At 40.2% G+C, this 18,575-nt stretch overlaps 1 protein-coding gene and 1 long non-coding RNA gene across 10 annotated transcripts in view; one reads left to right on the top strand and one right to left on the bottom strand.

Annotated features, from left to right (window-relative positions):
• Positions 1 to 659: 659 nt before the first annotated feature.
• The window catches only part of LOC118370850 (epsilon-sarcoglycan), a 37,946-nt gene continuing 20,030 nt past the window's right edge, over positions 660 to 18,575 (bottom strand). The window contains exons 6-12 of one of the 3 annotated variants that reach the window (XM_035756038.2): positions 8,058 to 8,220; positions 7,385 to 7,599; positions 6,816 to 6,842; positions 5,538 to 5,723; positions 2,761 to 2,804; positions 1,914 to 1,957; positions 660 to 1,532 (exon numbers count right to left, since the gene is read on the bottom strand). In XM_035756038.2, coding sequence (XP_035611931.1) covers positions 1,485 to 1,532; positions 1,914 to 1,957; positions 2,761 to 2,804; positions 5,538 to 5,723; positions 6,816 to 6,842; positions 7,385 to 7,599; positions 8,058 to 8,220 — 727 coding nt within the window. In that variant the 3' untranslated portion in view covers positions 660 to 1,484. The remainder of the gene's footprint in view (positions 1,533 to 1,913; positions 1,958 to 2,760; positions 2,805 to 5,537; positions 5,724 to 6,815; positions 6,843 to 7,384; positions 7,600 to 8,057; positions 8,221 to 18,575) is intronic. The other 2 variants (XM_035756039.2, XM_035756040.2) reach the window with 2 other exon arrangements.
• LOC127909285 (uncharacterized) lies at positions 8,514 to 17,169 on the top strand. Of its 7 annotated transcripts, XR_008070603.1 has the most exons (9): positions 8,514 to 8,912; positions 10,445 to 10,532; positions 10,887 to 10,926; positions 11,179 to 12,042; positions 12,715 to 12,970; positions 13,094 to 13,221; positions 13,526 to 14,037; positions 14,490 to 14,573; positions 16,130 to 17,169. It is a non-coding gene; the product is annotated as an uncharacterized LOC127909285 (long non-coding RNA). The 7 variants fall into 7 exon arrangements; XR_008070602.1 differs by lacking the exons at positions 8,514 to 8,912; positions 10,445 to 10,532; positions 10,887 to 10,926 and adding an exon at positions 9,016 to 9,460 and having other exon boundaries at positions 11,055 to 11,546; positions 12,003 to 12,086; positions 12,887 to 12,970; XR_008070605.1 differs by lacking the exons at positions 8,514 to 8,912; positions 10,445 to 10,532; positions 10,887 to 10,926 and adding an exon at positions 9,016 to 9,460 and having other exon boundaries at positions 11,055 to 11,546; positions 12,887 to 12,970.

Below are 18,575 nucleotides of genomic sequence, written 5' to 3'. Positions count from 1 at the left end.
AGAACGGGACAGTGGTGGCTGAGCTGGAAGAGACGGGTCTCTCTTAGAACGGGACAGTGGTGGCTGAGCTGGAAGAGACTGGTCTCTCTTAGAACGGGATAGTGGTGGCTGAGCTGGAAGAGACTGGTCTCTCTTAGAACGGGACAGTGGTGGCTGAGCTGGAAGAGACGGGTCTCTCTTAGAACGGGACAGTGGTGGCTGAGCTGGAAGCGATGGGTCTCTCTTAGAGCGGGACAGTGGTGGCTGAGCTGGAAGAGATGGGTCTCAGAGCGGGACAGTGGTGGCTGAGCTGGAAGAGATGGGTCTCAGAGCGGGACAGTGGTGGCTGAGCTGGAAGAAATGGGTCTCTCTTAGAACGGGACAGTGGTGGCTGAGCTGGAAGAGACGGGTCTCTCTTAGAACGGGACAGTGGTGGCAGAGCTGGAAGAGACGGGTCTCTCTTAGAATGGGATAGTGGTGGCTGAGCTGGAAGACGGGTCTCTCCTAGAACAGAACACAAGCTGTGGCGAAAGACAGGCTCCAGTGTTTTATGTCCGACCCGGGACTAAGAGGATTAAGGAAGTACCTAATTCATACAACAAGCTGGAGAATGATGAAGATAGAGTGGGTCCTCCTGGCCTGCCACAGGCCTGGTTCTACAATTGACACCAAACAGCAAATTTAAATAAAATGTATTTTTACTGTTATGTGACAGAAAATTAACAGTTACACATACATTGTCAGACATTAAACATAAAAGCATCTCTGTCTCTTCATCTAAAGAGTACAAGGCCAGTAAAAATACAGATATATCGTTAATGGCATATCATTTCTAGAACAAAATATTTAAATAAAATCCTATAAACATAGCATTTTAATATTTATTAGTAAGCTTGAATAAACACATTCGTAAACTCATCAACATGTATAGTTGACTACTGATAAATGCAACTGCTTGGCATTGTGGTGAAAGTGTGCACAAAAATATGTATCGTAAAGTAGGGTCAAGTGCCTTATTCACGGGCACATCAACAGATTTTTCACCTTGACAGCTCAGGTATTTGATCCAGCAACCTTTCGGTTACTGGTCCCAACTCTCTAACTGATAGACTACCTGCTGCCCCAAAGATCATATAGTGCAAGATCTGTAGTGTAATTGTTTTTTCAGGCCCAATCAATTGGTCTACTTTTTAACCAATACTAAGTGCGCTTATCAGGAGTCTACTGTACTCTGCAACACTCACTCACATATATAAGTGCACACGGAAAGACAATAGCGTCGAGTATGAAAGCACTGCTTGGGCATGCAGATTGGCACAGATGTAGTGTTTGTTCCAAATGGCATCCTATTCCCTCCATAGTGCACTACTCTATGGGCCCTGGTCAGAAGTGTGCACTATATAGGAAATGGTGTGCTATTTGGGACTTAGACATAGAAAAACACTTGGCTAAAAAGGATAGAGACAGACAGACAGCAGCTCCAGCACTCTGGGGGTTTTCTCTCGTCACAAATTCACTGCTTCAGCCACTTTCCTCTCAGGAATACCATTTGCCTAGAATGGAGAATAAAATACATGAATCAATATATTGCATAATATAATGTATTGGGATATAAGATACATATAGACTGTTTACAGGTTCTGAGAGGGAATATTGTAACTGCATGGGAATATGGTCACTATATTGTAACTGTGGAAAGATGAGGGCACTCAACCTACTTGAGTCGAGGTGCAACCCAAAAATGTGATCATTGAGTGAAGGCCAGAACGTCCAACTCATAGTTGTTTAAGTAAAATATTATGATTTGAATGCTGAGCGAGCGTAGCACCTTCTCCTTTTCAACTAGTCTACTACTGTTATATTAAGTGCAAAATAAAATATTCTCTCCTATAGTTCAGAGATTCCTTTAAACAAAACCAGACCAGTATACTTGCCTCCAGTCTCCGAAATGTCGACATACAATAATTCTCTCTATCTCCTTTGTTAGCAGTAAAAAGAACAACAGAGCAGTGATTTACACAGAGTAGTGATTAAGACAGAGTAGTGATTAAGACAGAGCAGTGGTTTAGACAGAGTAGTGATTAAGACAGAGCAGTGGTTTAGACAGAGTAGTGATTAAGACAGAGTAGCTAGTTAGGCAGAGCAGTGATTTAGACAGAGCAGTTAGACAGAGCAGTGATTTAGACAGAGTAGTGATTAAGACAGAGCAGTGGTTTAGACAGAGTAGCTAGTTAGACAAAACAGTGATTTAGATAGAGCAGTTAGACAGAGCAGTGATTTAGACAGAGCAGTTAGACAGAGCAGTGATTTAGAAAGAACAGATATTTAGACAGAGCAGTGGTTTAGACCGAGTAGCTAGTTAGACAGAGCAGTGGTTTAGACAGAGTAGCTAGTTAAACAGAGCGATGATTTAGACAGAGCAGTTAGACATAGCAATTAAGAGGGCCCTCTTGTAGTTCATTGACATGCACACAAGCGGGAGCCATATTCTAGTTAGACACAGTAACTACAGAACAGTAGGTGGGTGGAAGAATGTATTTGATTGAGGTGAATAAAAAGGAAAAATCAGGAAAGAACTATTGCAGTCAACATTAACTATGTTATCAGAAGTGAGCCTCCATGTTATTTAATCTAAAATGTGATAGGTTAGATGATTGAGGATGACCATGATTAATCTATGTCCAAGGTAGTTATGTTACTTAGTGAGGACTTTACTGTATACATTTTCATTGGTCCATGAGATAATAGACCAATCGTACTAAAGCAGAACTCAATACTAACCTGATGGCTGTTGCTGTGGTATCTGAATCTGGTTCTGCAGGTTTCTGAAATTAGAGGTCAACAGATTATAAGGACCCCCAAGCCATAAGACTGCTGAACAACTAGTCAAATGGCCACTGGACTATTTACATTGACCCTCCCCCCCTCAATTGTTTTTACTTTAGGTTATTTGGTAAATATTTTCTTAACTCTTCTTGAACTGCATTGTTGGTTAAGGGCTTGTATGTAAGTAAGCATTTCACGGTAAGGTCTACAGTCATGGCCAAAAGTTTTGAGTATGACACATTAATTTTCACAAAGTTTGCTGTTTCAGTGTCTAGGTATTTTTGTCAGATGTTACAATGGAATACTGAAGTATAATTACAAGCCTTTCATAAGTGTCAAAGGCTTTTATTGACAATTACATGAAGTTGATGCAAATAGTCAATATTTGCAGTGTTGACCCTTCTTCTTCAAGACCTCTGCAATCCGCCCAGGCATGTTGTCAATTAACTTCTGGGCCACATCCTGACTGATGGCAGCCCATTCTTGCATAATCAATGCTTGGAGTTTGTCAGAATTTGTGGGTTTTTGTTTGTCCATCCGCCTCTTGAGGATTGACCACAAGTTCTCAATGGGATTAAGGTCTCGGGAGTTTTCTGGCCATGGATCCAAAATATAATGTTTTGTTCCCCAAGCCACTTAGTTATCACTTTTGCTTTATGACAAGGTGCTCCATCATGCTGGAAAGGGCATTGTTTGTCACCAAACTGTTCCTGGATGGTTGTGAGAAGTTGCTCTCTGAGAATGTGTTGGTACCATTCTTTATTCATGGCTGTGTTCTTAGGCAAAATTGTGAGTGAGTCCACACCCCACACATGAGTGGTCTCAGGATGCTTTACTGTTGGCATGACACAGGACTGATGGTCGCGCTCACCTTGTCTTCTCCGGACAAGCTTATTTCCGGATGCCCCAAACAATCGGAAAGGGGATTCATCAGAGAAAATTACTTTACCCCAGTCCTCAGCAGTCCAATCCCTGTACCTTTTGCAGAATATCAGTCTGTCCCTGATGTTTTTCCTGGAGAGAAGTGGCTTCTTTGCTGCTCTTCTTGACACCAGGCCATCCTCCAAAAGTCTTTGCCTCACACCTGCCTGCTGCCATTCCTGAGCAAGCTGTGTACTGGTGGTGCGCCGATCCCGCAGCTGAATCAATTTTAGGAGACGGTCCTCGTGCTTGCTGGACTTTCTTGGGCGCCCAGAAGCCTTCACAACATTTGAACCGCTCTCCTTGAAGTTCTTGATGATCCGATAAATGGTTGATTTAGGTGCAATCTTACTGGCAGCAATATCCTTGCCTGTGAAGCCCTTTTTGTGCAAAGCAATGATGATGGTACGTGTTTCCTTGCAGGTAACCATGGTTGACAGAGGAAGAACAATGATTCCAAGCACCACCCTCCTTTTGAAACTTCCAGTCTGTTATTTGAACTCAATCAGCATAACAGAGTGATCTCCAGCCTTGTCCTCGTCAACACTCACATCTGTAACAAGAGAATCACTGACATGTTGTCAGCTGGTCCTTTTGTGGCAGGACTGAAATGCAGTGGAAATGTTTTTTGGGGATTCAGTTCATTTGCATGGTAAAGAGGGACTTTGCAATTAATTGCAATTCATCTGATCACTCTTCATAACATTCTGGAGTATATGCAAATTGCCATCATACTGAGGCAGCAGACTTTGTGATAATTAATATTTGTGTCATTCTCAAAACTTTGGCCACGACTGTACACCTGTTGTATTCAGCGCATGTGACAAATAAAGTTTGATTTGATTTGTATAGCTTGTATAGAATGTGTGTTCTATAATTATCATAGGAAAGCATTTTTACTTGAAACTATTAACAGGACCCATTTGCTCTGGTTTTCCTGAGCCATGCCATACTAGAAATCATATGACAGATTTAGCGTTTAGAGTTTAAACCAGTTTTACTCGGAGCGCTTCGACAAAAGTCTCACTATGCTGGTTGTAAGCATGGTATAGCTCAATACATACTGTATTAGAACAACATTGTGAATGCATGTGTGTGTGCGCACCTGTATTGTTTGTGTGTGTGTGTGTGTGTGTGTGTGAGAGAGAGAGAGAGAGGTGCAGAGGAAATATAGTGTATGTCTACATGTCTCCCTGCATGTGTGTGTTGGGACACCCCAGCCACTCGGTGTGTTTGGACACCCCAGCCACTCTGTGTGCTTGGACACCCCAGCCACTCTGTGTGCTTGGACACCCCAGCCACTCTGTGTGCTTGGACACCCCAGCCACTCGGTGTGTTTGGACACCCCAGCCACTCGGTGTGTTTGGACACCCCAGCCACTCGGTGTGCTTGGACACCCCAGCCACTCGGTGTGTTTGGACACCCCAGCCACTCTGTGTGTTTGGACACCCCAGCCACTCGGTGTGTTGGGACACCCAAGCCACTCGGTGTGTTTGGACACCCCAGCCACTCGGTGTGCTTGGACACCCCAGCCACTCGGTGTGTTGGGACACCCCAGCCACTCGGTGTGTTGGGACACCCCAGCCACTCGGTGTGTTGGGACACCCCAGCCACTCGGTGTGTTTGGACACCCCAGCCACTCGGTGTGTTGGGACACCCCAGCCACTCGGTGTGTTGGGACACCCCAGCCACTCGGTGTGTTTGGACACCCCAGCCACTCGGTGTGTTTGGACACCCCAGCCACTCGGTGTGTTTGGACACCCCAGCCACTCGGTGTGTTTGGACACCCCAGCCACTCAGCCAGGACTCACGTCTGTGTCTGCATCAGGGGCATGCTTGTTGTCTCGTAGTTGTCTGGGTGTATGGGGGGCACCACCTCCCCACTTTGGCTGAAGACAGGCAGGGTGGAGAGGGGCCAGGAGATCTCCCTGTTCTTAGACATGCTCCGCAGCTCCTTGGTCGACTTCTGGATGGAGCTGTGATGCACTAACTGGATACTGAGGAGAGAAGAGACGGACAGAAAATAAATCAATCATATTTAAATAATACAGAAATAGATCTTAAGTCTTAAAGTGGTACTTTGGCAGTCAGATGTAGTCATGGATACCATTTGTATGACTGCGTCCAGTATGAAGGAAGTCAGAGGTAGTTTGTTAATGCAATGACTGGAAGTCTATGGGTATCTGATAGCATTCAGTAGGCACCCATATACTTCCAGTCTTTGTGCTAACACTAATTAGTGTTGGCTTGCAAAACTACCTCTAACTATGAGACACAGAGACATACAAATGGTATCCATGAGTTCATCTGACCCTGGGGAAGTAGATATCCGGACTCATTGTATCCCTTGTTGTATCCTTAACATCGCAGTCAACACGCACACTCTAGTGTACTGTACACACATGCATTAAGGTATATATTATATAGGAAATATTTTGTAGACCAACAGCATAAAGAGTGTTTATCTTTGACAGGAGGGAACTGTTTTGTTGTTACTATTGGTTATTTGGCTGCTGAGTCTAATGGAGTTTGTTTGAGAGTGTCTCCACTCCCTCTCATGCTGTCATACTCACTCTCTTTTCTCCCCCCTCTCTCTGTTTCTCTCTCCCCCTCTCCGATCTCTCTCTCTCCCTTCCCCCTTCTCTCTCCTCCTCTCTCTCCCCCTTTCCCCCTGTCTGTGTCTCTCACACTCTCTGTCTCTGTCTCTGCCTCCCTCATCTCCTCTCTGTCTCTGTAAGCAACACTGGTCTGATATTTCTCTGCTTCAGGTACAGAACTATATAAGTTCTCCTTAACCACAGATGTAGGGTAAGATTACTGTATCACCCAATCCCAGATATTGGTGAATCAATATCTGGCCCTGGATCAGTTAAGGTCGACTTCCATTCTAACACCTTCCTGCAGCTTTGAGCAGCTCATTGGATGACGGGATGTAAAACACACAGATGACAGTATGAATGGACATGAGGATGTCACCATGGCGATTCAAAAGCAAAAGGTGATAGGGAAAATTATTTGAAGGGGGGATACAAACTAAGAAGAACCAAAACTCAAAAGAAAAAAAAACACAGGAGAGAATTAACACTTACTCTGGTGTTTGCATGTTTCTTTTATCCCTAGAAACAAAACAAAATTAATGAATTAAATACTAATATTAATAGTTAAAAGACATTCACAGACGCGAATGGAGAGCACGTGATGTTGGATGGATGAATGGTGCGGGCGAAGCAACAAACAGTACTTCATGGACACACTGAGTGGTGGGTGGAGGGACACAGTCTCTCTCAGCCTGTAAATGAGGGTTGGAGGAGCAATATAATGGTTGATTGACCATCAATGTCATAATGATTATGCTAATAACCATCAAGATGAATATGAGAAATCAAAGCTGAGACAGAACAGTGTAACGTATGGAGAACATACATCGACCATAAGACTGGATGGTCATTGACAAGCTGTGCTTCCAGAATATTAAACCTCTTGACGTCCATCTATAGTGACTAAGTAGCACAACTAAACATCCCTTAACTGACTGGGCCTGTGACACTGCACTCAGAGTAATCAGTCTATCCCTCAGGATCTGAGAACCCCTACGTGACAACTAGAAAGAAAAGTGTCTGTGTGTGTCTGTTTCTGTCAGTGAAAGCAGCACACTTACACCCCTTCCCGCCGGCAGCACATGGAGTAACCCAGGACGCTGAAGAGGACCATGGCCACGGCCGAGGGCACCGCCAACGTGATGAGGAAGTCGGCAAAGAAGTCCCTGCTCTTCAGAGACTCTGGCGGAGGGTTGTACCCCCCGATGTCAGGCAGGACCCCCGTCCCTGGGTCCGGATGATTACTGTGGGTCATGATCATCTTGGTGATGTCCACCTGGAGAAGACAGAGGTTCAATCAGCACATCATTTACTATAGATATTAGGGTGGTCAATTCTGGTCATTTCCACAAAATTGAGACGTTTTCCAGAAATCCCAGTTTGAGGATTCCCATTTCCTTCTTATTCCCTCCAGATTTCAGCCGAATACATGTTCAAATATACCTAAATGTAATTTTTCTTATTGCGAATGTGGAATGGCTTGTCCAAATACATGATGCTACTGTCAATGTAAAAAAGCACATAGCTTGTGAACAACAATCAACAACACCTCAGAATCTCTGATCTATAAAAATTTGTGTGTGTGTGTGTGTTTGTCTGTTTGGCATAGTTTTGTGTGGGTTTGTGTGTGTGTGCATATGACTCTACAAAAACACACTACAATCTTTGAAAGGCATGGTCAGAGAACAGGTCAAGAGGTCACACCATGGTTCCAGGGTCCTGTCCAGTCCTCACCAGATTGATCTTACACCAGTCGATGTCGAACTGGGCTCTGAACTTCTTGTCACAGCTGATGACAGGCTCCATCTCCTGGCTGCAGCGGAGCTGGTTCTGGGAGTTCTCCACCTCCCTCAGGCAGGAAGAGAACTGCACATCAGCTCCCACCATCACATACACACTGGAGAGGGAGGCAGTGACTTAGACACTGTCTTATAATACAGGTGGCTGGTGGCCCCTTAATTGAGGAGGACGGGTTCATTTTAATGGCTGGAACGGAATAAATTCAATGGTATCAAGCAAATCAAGAATGTGGTTTCCAGGTGTTTGATAACATTCCATTGACTCCATTCCAGGTATTATTATACGCCGTCCTATCCTCAGCAGCCTCCTGTGGTTTACAGGTATAATGACAGACAGACAGACAGACAGTTAGTGGTATATCTGATAATAAAGGTATAATGACAGACAGACAGTTAGTGGCAGGCAGGCAGGCAGGCAGGCAGCAGGCAGCAGGCAGGCAGGCAGGCAGGCAGGCAGGCAGGCAGGCAGGCAGGCAGGCAGGCAGTGGTATATCTGATAATACAGGTATGATGACAGACAGTGGTATATCTGATAATACAGGAATGACAGACAGACAGACAGACAGACAGACAGACAGACAGACAGACAGACAGACAGACAGACAGACAGTGGTATATCTGATAATACAGGTATAATGACAGACAGTGGTATATCTGATAATACAGGTAAAATGACAGACAGACAGTGGTATATCTGATAATAAAGGTATAATGACAGACAGACAGTTAGTGTTATATCTGATACTACAGGTATAATGACAGACAGTTAGTGGTATATCTGATAATACGGGTATAATGACAAACAGACAGACAGACAGTGGTATATCTGATAATACAGGTATAATGACAGACAGACAGACAGACAGTGGTATATATGATAATACAGGTATAATGACAGACAGACAGACAGTGGTATATCTGATAATACAGCTATAATGACAGACAGACAGACAGACAGACAGACAGTGGTATATATGATAATACAGGTATAATGACAGACAGACAGACAGACAGGCAGACAGTGGTATATCTGATAATACAGGTATAATGACAGACAGGCAGTGGTATATCTTATAATACAGGTATAATGACAGACAGACAGACAGTGGTATATATGATAATAAAGGTATAATGACAGACAGACAGACAGTGGTATATCTGATAATACAGGTAAAATGACAGACAGACAGTGGTATATCTGATAATAAAGGTATAATGACAGACAGACAGTTAGTGTTATATCTGATACTACAGGTATAATGACAGACAGTTAGTGGTATATCTGATAATACGGGTATAATGACAAACAGACAGACAGTGGTATATATGATAATACAGGTATAATGACAGACAGACAGACAGACAGTGGTATATCTGATAATACAGGTATAATGACAGACAGACAGACAGACAGACAGACAGACAGTCAGACAGTGGTATATCTGATAATACAGGTATAATGACAGACAGTGGTATATCTGATAATACAGGTAAAATGACAGACAGACAGTGGTATATCTGATAATAAAGGTATAATGACAGACAGACAGACAGACAGTGGTATATATGATAATACAGGTATAATGACAGACAGACAGACAGTGGTATATCTGATAATACAGCTATAATGACAGACAGACAGACAGACAGACAGACAGACAGACAGACAGACAGACAGACAGTGGTATATATGATAATACAGGTATAATGACAGACAGACAGACAGGCAGACAGTGGTATATCTGATAATACAGGTATAATGACAGACAGGCAGTGGTATATCTTATAATACAGGTATAATGACAGACAGACAGACAGACAGACAGTGGTATATATGATAATAAAGGTATAATGACAGACAGACAGACAGACAGACAGTGGTATATCTGATAATAAAGGTATAATGACAGACAGACAGACAGACAGACAGTGGTATATCTGATAATAAAGGTATAATGACAGACAGACAGTTAGTGTTATATCTGATACTACAGGTATAATGACAGACAGATAGTGGTATATCTGATAATATGGGTATAATGACAAACAGACAGACAGTGGTATATATGATAACACAGGTATAATGACAGACAGACAGACAGGCAGTGGTATATATGATAATACAGGTATAATGACAGACAGACAGACAGACAGACAGACAGTGGTATATCTGATAATACAGCTATAATGACAGACAGACAGACAGTGGTATATAAGATAATACAGGTATAATGACAGACAGACAGACAGACAGCCAGACAGTGGTATATCTGATAATACAGGTACAATGACAGACAGGCAGTGGTATATCTTATAATACAGGTATAATGACAGACAGACAGACAGTGGTATATATGATAATACAGGTATAATGACAGACAGACAGACAGTGGTATATCTGATAATACAGGTATAATGACAGACAGACAGACAGTGGTATATCTGATAATACAGGTATAATGACAGACAGACAGACAGACAGTGGTATATCTGATAATACAGGTATAATGACAGACAGGCAGTGGTATATCTTATAATACAGGTATAATGACAGACAGACAGACAGTGGTATATATGATAATACAGGTATAATGACAGAGACAGACAGTGGTATATATGATAATACAGGTATAATGACAGACAGACAGACAGTGGTATATCTGATAATACAGCTATAATGACAGACAGACAGTGGTATATCCGATAATACAGGTATAATGACAGACAGACAGACAGACAGACAGTGGTATATCTGATAATACAGGTATAATGACAGACAGTTAGTGGTATATCTGATAATACAGGTAAAATGACAGACAGACAGTGGTATATCTGATAATACAGGTATAATGACAGACAGACAGACAGTGGTATATATGATAATAAAGGTATAGTGACAGACAGACAGTTAGTGTTATATCTGATAATACAGGTATAATGACAGACAGACAGTGGTATATCTGATAATACAGGTATAATGACAAACAGACAGTTAGTGGTATATCTGATAATACAGGTAAAATGGCAGACAGACAGTGGTATATCTGATAATAAAGGTATAATGACAGACAGACAGTTAGTGTTATATCTGATACTACAGGTATAATGACAGACAGTTAGTGGTATATCTGATAATACGGGTATAATGACAAACAGACAGACAGTGGTATATATGATAATACAGGTATAATGACAGACAGACAGACAGTGGTATATCTGATAATACAGCTATAATGACAGACAGACAGACAGACAGACAGACAGACAGACAGTGGTATATATGATAATACAGGTATAATGACAGACAGACAGTGGTATATCTGATAATACAGCTATAATGACAGACAGACAGACAGACAGACAGACAGACAGACAGACAGACAGACAGACAGACAGACAGACAGTGGTATATATGATAATACAGGTATAATGACAGACAGACAGACAGACAGACAGACAGACAGGCAGACAGTGGTATATCTGATAATACAGGTATAATGACAGACAGGCAGTGGTATATCTTATAATACAGGTATAATGACAGACAGACAGACAGTGGTATATATGATAATAAAGGTATAATGACAGACAGACAGACAGTGGTATATCTGATAATACAGGTATAATGACAGACAGGCAGTGGTATATCTTATAATACAGGTATAATGACAGACAGACAGACAGTGGTATATATGATAATAAAGGTATAATGACAGACAGACAGACAGACAGTGGTATATATGATAATACAGGTATAATGACAGACAGTGGTATATCTGATAATAAAGGTATTATGACAGACAGACAGACAGTGGTATATATGATAATACAGGTATAATGACAGACAGACAGCCAGACAGTGGTATATCTGATAATACAGGTATAATGACAGACAGGCAGTGGTATATCTTATAATACAGGTATAATGACAGACAGACAGACAGTGGTATATATGATAATACAGGTATAATGACAGACAGACAGACAGTGGTATATCTGATAATACAGGTATAATGACAGACAGACAGACAGTGGTATATCTGATAATACAGGTATAATGACAGACAGTGGTATATATGATAATACAGGTATAATGACAGACAGACAGACAGGCAGACAGTGGTATATATGATAATACAGGTATAATGACAGACAGACAGACAGGCAGACAGTGGTATATCTGATAATACAGGTATAATGACAGACAGGCAGTGGTATATCTTATAATACAGGTATAATGACAGACAGACAGACAGTGGTATATCTGATAATACAGGTATAATGACAGACAGTGGTATATCTGATAATACAGGTAAAATGACAGACAGACAGTGGTATATCTGATAATAAAGGTATAATGACAGACAGACAGTTAGTGTTATATCTGATACTACAGGCATAATGACAGACAGACAGACAGTGGTATATCTGATAATACAGCTATAATGACAGACAGACAGACAGACAGACAGTGGTATATATGATAATACAGGTATAATGACAGACAGACAGACAGACAGACAGGCAGACAGTGGTATATCTGATAATACAGGTATAATGACAGACAGGCCGTGGTATATCTTATAATACAGGTATAATGACAGACAGACAGACAGTGGTATATATGATAATAAAGGTATAATGACAGACAGACAGACAGTGGTATATCTGATAATACAGGTAAAATGACAGACAGACAGTGGTATATCTGATAATAAAGGTATAATGACAGACAGACAGTTAGTGTTATATCTGATACTACAGGTATAATGACAGACAGGCAGTGGTATATCTTATAATACAGGTATAATGACAGACAGACAGACAGTGGTATATATGATAATACAGGTATAATGACAGACAGACAGACAGTGGTATATCTGATAATACAGGTGACAGACAGACAGACAGACAGTGGTATATCTGATAATACAGGTATAATGACAGACAGTGGTATATATGATAATACAGGTATAATGACAGACAGGCAGTGGTATATCTTATAATACAGGTATAATGACAGACAGACAGACAGTGGTATATATGATAATAAAGGTATAATGACAGACAGACAGACAGTGGTATATCTGATAATACAGGTAAAATGACAGACAGACAGTGGTATATCTTATAATACAGGTATAATGACAGACAGACAGACAGTGGTATATATGATAATAAAGGTATAATGACAGACAGACAGACAGTGGTATATCTGATAATACAGGTATAATGACAGACAGACAGACAGGCAGACAGTGGTATATCTGATAATACAGGTATAATGACAGACAGGCAGTGGTATATCTTATAATACAGGTATAATGACAGACAGACAGACAGTGGTATATATGATAATAAAGGTATAATGACAGACAGACAGTGGTATATCTGATAATACAGGTAAAATGACAGACAGACAGTGGTATATCTGATAATAAAGGTATAATGACAGACAGACAGTTAGTGTTATATCTGATACTACAGGTATAATGACAGACAGTTAGTGGTATATCTGATAATACGGGTATAATGACAAACAGACAGACAGTGGTATATCTGATAATACAGGTATAATGACAGACAGACAGACAGACAGACAGACAGACAGACAGACAGACAGACAGTGGTATATCTGATAATACAGGTATAATGACAGACAGGCAGTGGTATATCTTATAATACAGGTATAATGACAGACAGACAGACAGTGGTATATCTGATAATACAGCTATAATGACAGACAGACAGTGGTATATCCGATAATACAGGTATAATGACAGACAGACAGACAGACAGACAGTGGTATATCTGATAATACAGGTATAATGACAGACAGACAGACAGACAGTGGTATATATGATAATAAAGGTATAGTGACAGACAGACAGTTAGTGTTATATCTGATAATACAGGTATAATGACAGACAGACAGACAGTGGTATATCCGATAATACAGGTATAATGACAGACAGACAGACAGACAGACAGTGGTATATCTGATAATACAGGTATAATGACAGACAGTTAGTGGTATATCTGATAATACAGGTAAAATGACAGACAGACAGTTAGTGTTATATCTGATAATACAGGTATAATGACAGACAGACAGTGGTATATCTGATAATACAGGTATAATGACAGACAGACAGACAGTGGTATATCTGATAATACAGCTATAATGACAGACAGACAGTGGTATATCCGATAATACAGGTATAATGACAGACAGACAGACAGACAGACAGACAGACAGTGGTATATCTGATAATACAGGTATAATGACAGACAGACAGACAGTGGTATATATGATAATAAAGGTATAGTGACAGACAGACAGTTAGTGTTATATCTGTTAATACAGGTATAATGACAGACAGACAGTGGTATATCTGATAATACAGGTATAATGACAGACAGACAGACAGTGGTATATCTGATAATACAGGTATAATGACAGACAGACAGACAGACAGTGGTATATATGATAATAAAGGTATAATGACAGACATACAGTTAGTGTTATATCTGATAATACAGGTATAATGACAGACAGACAGTGGTATATCTGATAATACAGGTATAATGACAGACAGACAGACAGTGGTATATATGATCATAAAGGTATAATGACAGACAGACAGTTAGTGTTATATCTGATAATACAGGTATAATGACAGACAGACAGTGGTATATCTGATAATACAGGTATAATGACAAACAGACAGTTAGTGGTATATCTGATAATACAGGTAAAATGGCAGACAGACAGTGGTATATCTGATAATAAAGGTATAATGACAGACAGACAGACAGTGGTATATCTGATAATACAGCTATAATGACAGACAGACAGACAGACAGACAGACAGACAGACAGACAGTGGTATATATAATAATACAGGTATAATGACAGACAGACAGTGGTATATCTGATAATACAGCTATAATGACAGACAGACAGACAGACAGACAGACAGACAGACAGACAGACAGACAGACAGTGGTATATATGATAATACAGGTATAATGACAGACAGACAGACAGACAGGCAGACAGTGGTATATCTGATAATACAGGTATAATGACAGACAGGCAGTGGTATATCTTATAATACAGGTATAATGACAGACAGACAGACAGTGGTATATATGATAATAAAGGTATAATGACAGACAGACAGACAGACAGTGGTATATCTGATAATACAGGTATAATGACAGACAGGCAGTGGTATATCTTATAATACAGGTATAATGACAGACAGACAGACAGTGGTATATATGATAATACAGGTATAATGACAGACAGACAGACAGTGGTATATCTGATAATACAGGTATAATGACAGACAGTGGTATATCTGATAATAAATGTATTATGACAGACAGACAGACAGTGGTATATATGATAATACAGGTATAATGACAGACAGACAGACAGACAGTGGTATATATGATAATACAGGTATAATGACAGACAGACAGACAGTGGTATATCTGATAATACAGCTATAATGACAGACAGACAGACAGACAGACAGACAGACAGACAGACAGACAGACAGACAGTGGTATATATGATAATACAGGTATAATGACAGACAGACAGCCAGACAGTGGTATATCTGATAATACAGGTATAATGACAGACAGGCAGTGGTATATCTTATAATACAGGTATAATGACAGACAGACAGACAGTGGTATATCTGATAATACAGGTATAATGACAGACAGTGGTATATATGATAATACAGGTATAATGACAGACAGACAGACAGGCAGACAGTGGTATATCTGATAATACAGGTATAATGACAGACAGGCAGTGGTATATCTTATAATACAGGTATAATGACAGACAGACAGACAGTGGTATATCTGATAATACAGCTATAATGACAGACAGACAGTGGTATATCCGATAATACAGGTATAATGACAGACAGACAGACAGACAGACAGACAGACAGACAGACAGTGGTATATCTGATAATACAGGTATAATGACAGACAGACAGACAGTGGTATATATGATAATAAAGGTATAATGACAGACAGACAGTTAGTGTTATATCTGATAATACAGGTATAATGACAGACAGACAGTGGTATATCTGATAATACAGGTATAATGACAGACAGACAGACAGACAGTGGTATATCTGATAATACAGGTATAATGACAGACAGAGACAGTGGTATATATGATAATAAAGGTATAATGACAGACATGCAGTTAGTGTTATATCTGATAATACAGGTATAATGACAGACAGACAGTGGTATATCTGATAATACAGGTATAATGACAGACAGACAGACAGTGGTATATATGATAATAAAGGTATAATGACAGACAGACAGTTAGTGTTATATCTGATAATACAGGTATAATGACAGACAGACAGTGGTATATCTGATAATACAGGTATAATGACAGACAGACAGTGGTATATCTGATAATACAGGTAAAATGACAGACAGACAGACAGACAGTGGTATATCTGATAATAAAGGTATAATGACAGACAGACAGACAGTGGTATATCTGATAATACAGGTATAATGACAGACAGGCAGTGGTATATCTGATAATACAGGTATAATGACAAACAGACAGTTAGTGGTATATCTGATAATACAGGTAAAATGGCAGACAGACAGACAGTGGTATATCTGATAATAAAGGTATAATGACAGACAGACAGTGGTATATATGATAATAAAGGTATAATGACAGACAGAAAGTTAGTGTTATATCTGATAATACAGGTATAATGACAGACAGACAGTGGTATATCTGATAATACAGGTATAATGACAGACAGACAGTGGTATATCTGATAATACAGGTATAATGACAGACAGACAGTGGTATATCTGATAATAAAGGTATAATGACAGACAGACAGACAGTGGTATATCTGATAATACAGGTAAAATGGCAGACAGACAGACAGTGGTATATCTGATAATAAAGGTATAATGACAGACAGACAGTGGTATATCTGATAATACAGGTATAATGACAGACAGACAGTGGTATATCTGATAATAAAGGTATAATGACAGACAGACAGTTAGTGGTATATCTGATAATATTGTTATGACTAGGTGAATCTTAAGGCCAAGATGTACATGTACAGTGCATGCACACTCACATGTGCACACACGTGCAGTCACACACACAATGGGGAGGAAGGATTTGAACACCTTAATCTACACACAAACACGCAAGCGCATTAGAGGTAGATGAGAGGACGATTTAACAGCTAGGTTACACAGTCATATCTTGCTAACCATTCACATACACTTTCACAACCCCACTATGAACCACATAGTGTTTTCCCCTCCTGTCTCAGTCAGCATGGACAGCTTCCGGATATTGTACTGTCAGGGAATCTTAGTCTTTCTATGGGGCTCTCCTCTACCTTTATCTTCCCAAATGGGGGCCATGCATGTTACAATGTATGAACAACATGACAATTCATGTGGGGATTCATCCTCTCTGACTGCTACAAACAGCCTGCCAGTGTCTCTCTGAGGCTGTAATGTCTAACACACTCAGTGTGTTGATCTGGATCGCTCCCTCTTCCTCCCTCTCTCTCTGCCTCTCTTTGCCTTTCACCCTCCCTCTTTCACTCTCTCTCTTCGCCTCTCACTCTCCCTCTCTCCCTCTCCCTCTCTCCTGTCTCTCCCACACACACTCTCTGCATTCCAATTAAAGGAAACCTCATCAGGATGCGATAGTGAGACCAGGCTGTAAAGTGAGAAGAAAGGATGGGAGTTTTTACATTAAGGTCATGCATTGCATAAGCATATTTAAGTGCATGTTTGTGTTGCAACTGATGCACAAAATGTTATGAAGGTGCTTATTCAAAATACAAGACTGTAGACAAGGCATTCTAAAGCTGCTATAGTACTTTCTGAGGATGAATATTTAGGTAACAAACCATCCTGTTATGTCTTACATCTACCAGGCAATATTTAAATTCATCATCAACCTCTCTCTTGTTTCTGTAAGGGCTGAAGATAATGTACTTGAAGTCATCATCTGCTTTCAACTGAAGATACTTGAATGAATCATCCTCTACCAACTGAAGATATTTGAATGAATCATCCTCTATCAACTGAAGATATTTGAATGAATCATCCTCTATCAACTGAAGATATTTGAATGAATCATCCTCTATCAACTGAAGATACTTGAATGAATCATCCTCTATCAACTGAAGATACTTGAATGAATCATCCTCTCTCTACCAACTGAAGATATTTGAATGAATCATCCTCTACTAACTGAAGATATTTGAATGAATCATCCTCTACCAACTGAAGATATTTGAATGAATCATCCTCTACCAACTGAAGATATTTGAATGAATCATCCTCTACCAACTGAAGATATTTGAATGAATCATCCTCTATCAACTGAAGATACTTG

Source organism: Oncorhynchus keta, chromosome 19 (genome assembly GCF_023373465.1).
Source record: "Oncorhynchus keta strain PuntledgeMale-10-30-2019 chromosome 19, Oket_V2, whole genome shotgun sequence".
In the NCBI taxonomy this organism is placed as follows: domain Eukaryota; kingdom Metazoa; phylum Chordata; class Actinopteri; order Salmoniformes; family Salmonidae; genus Oncorhynchus; species Oncorhynchus keta.
This window is presented reverse-complemented; position numbering and strand designations above follow the sequence as displayed.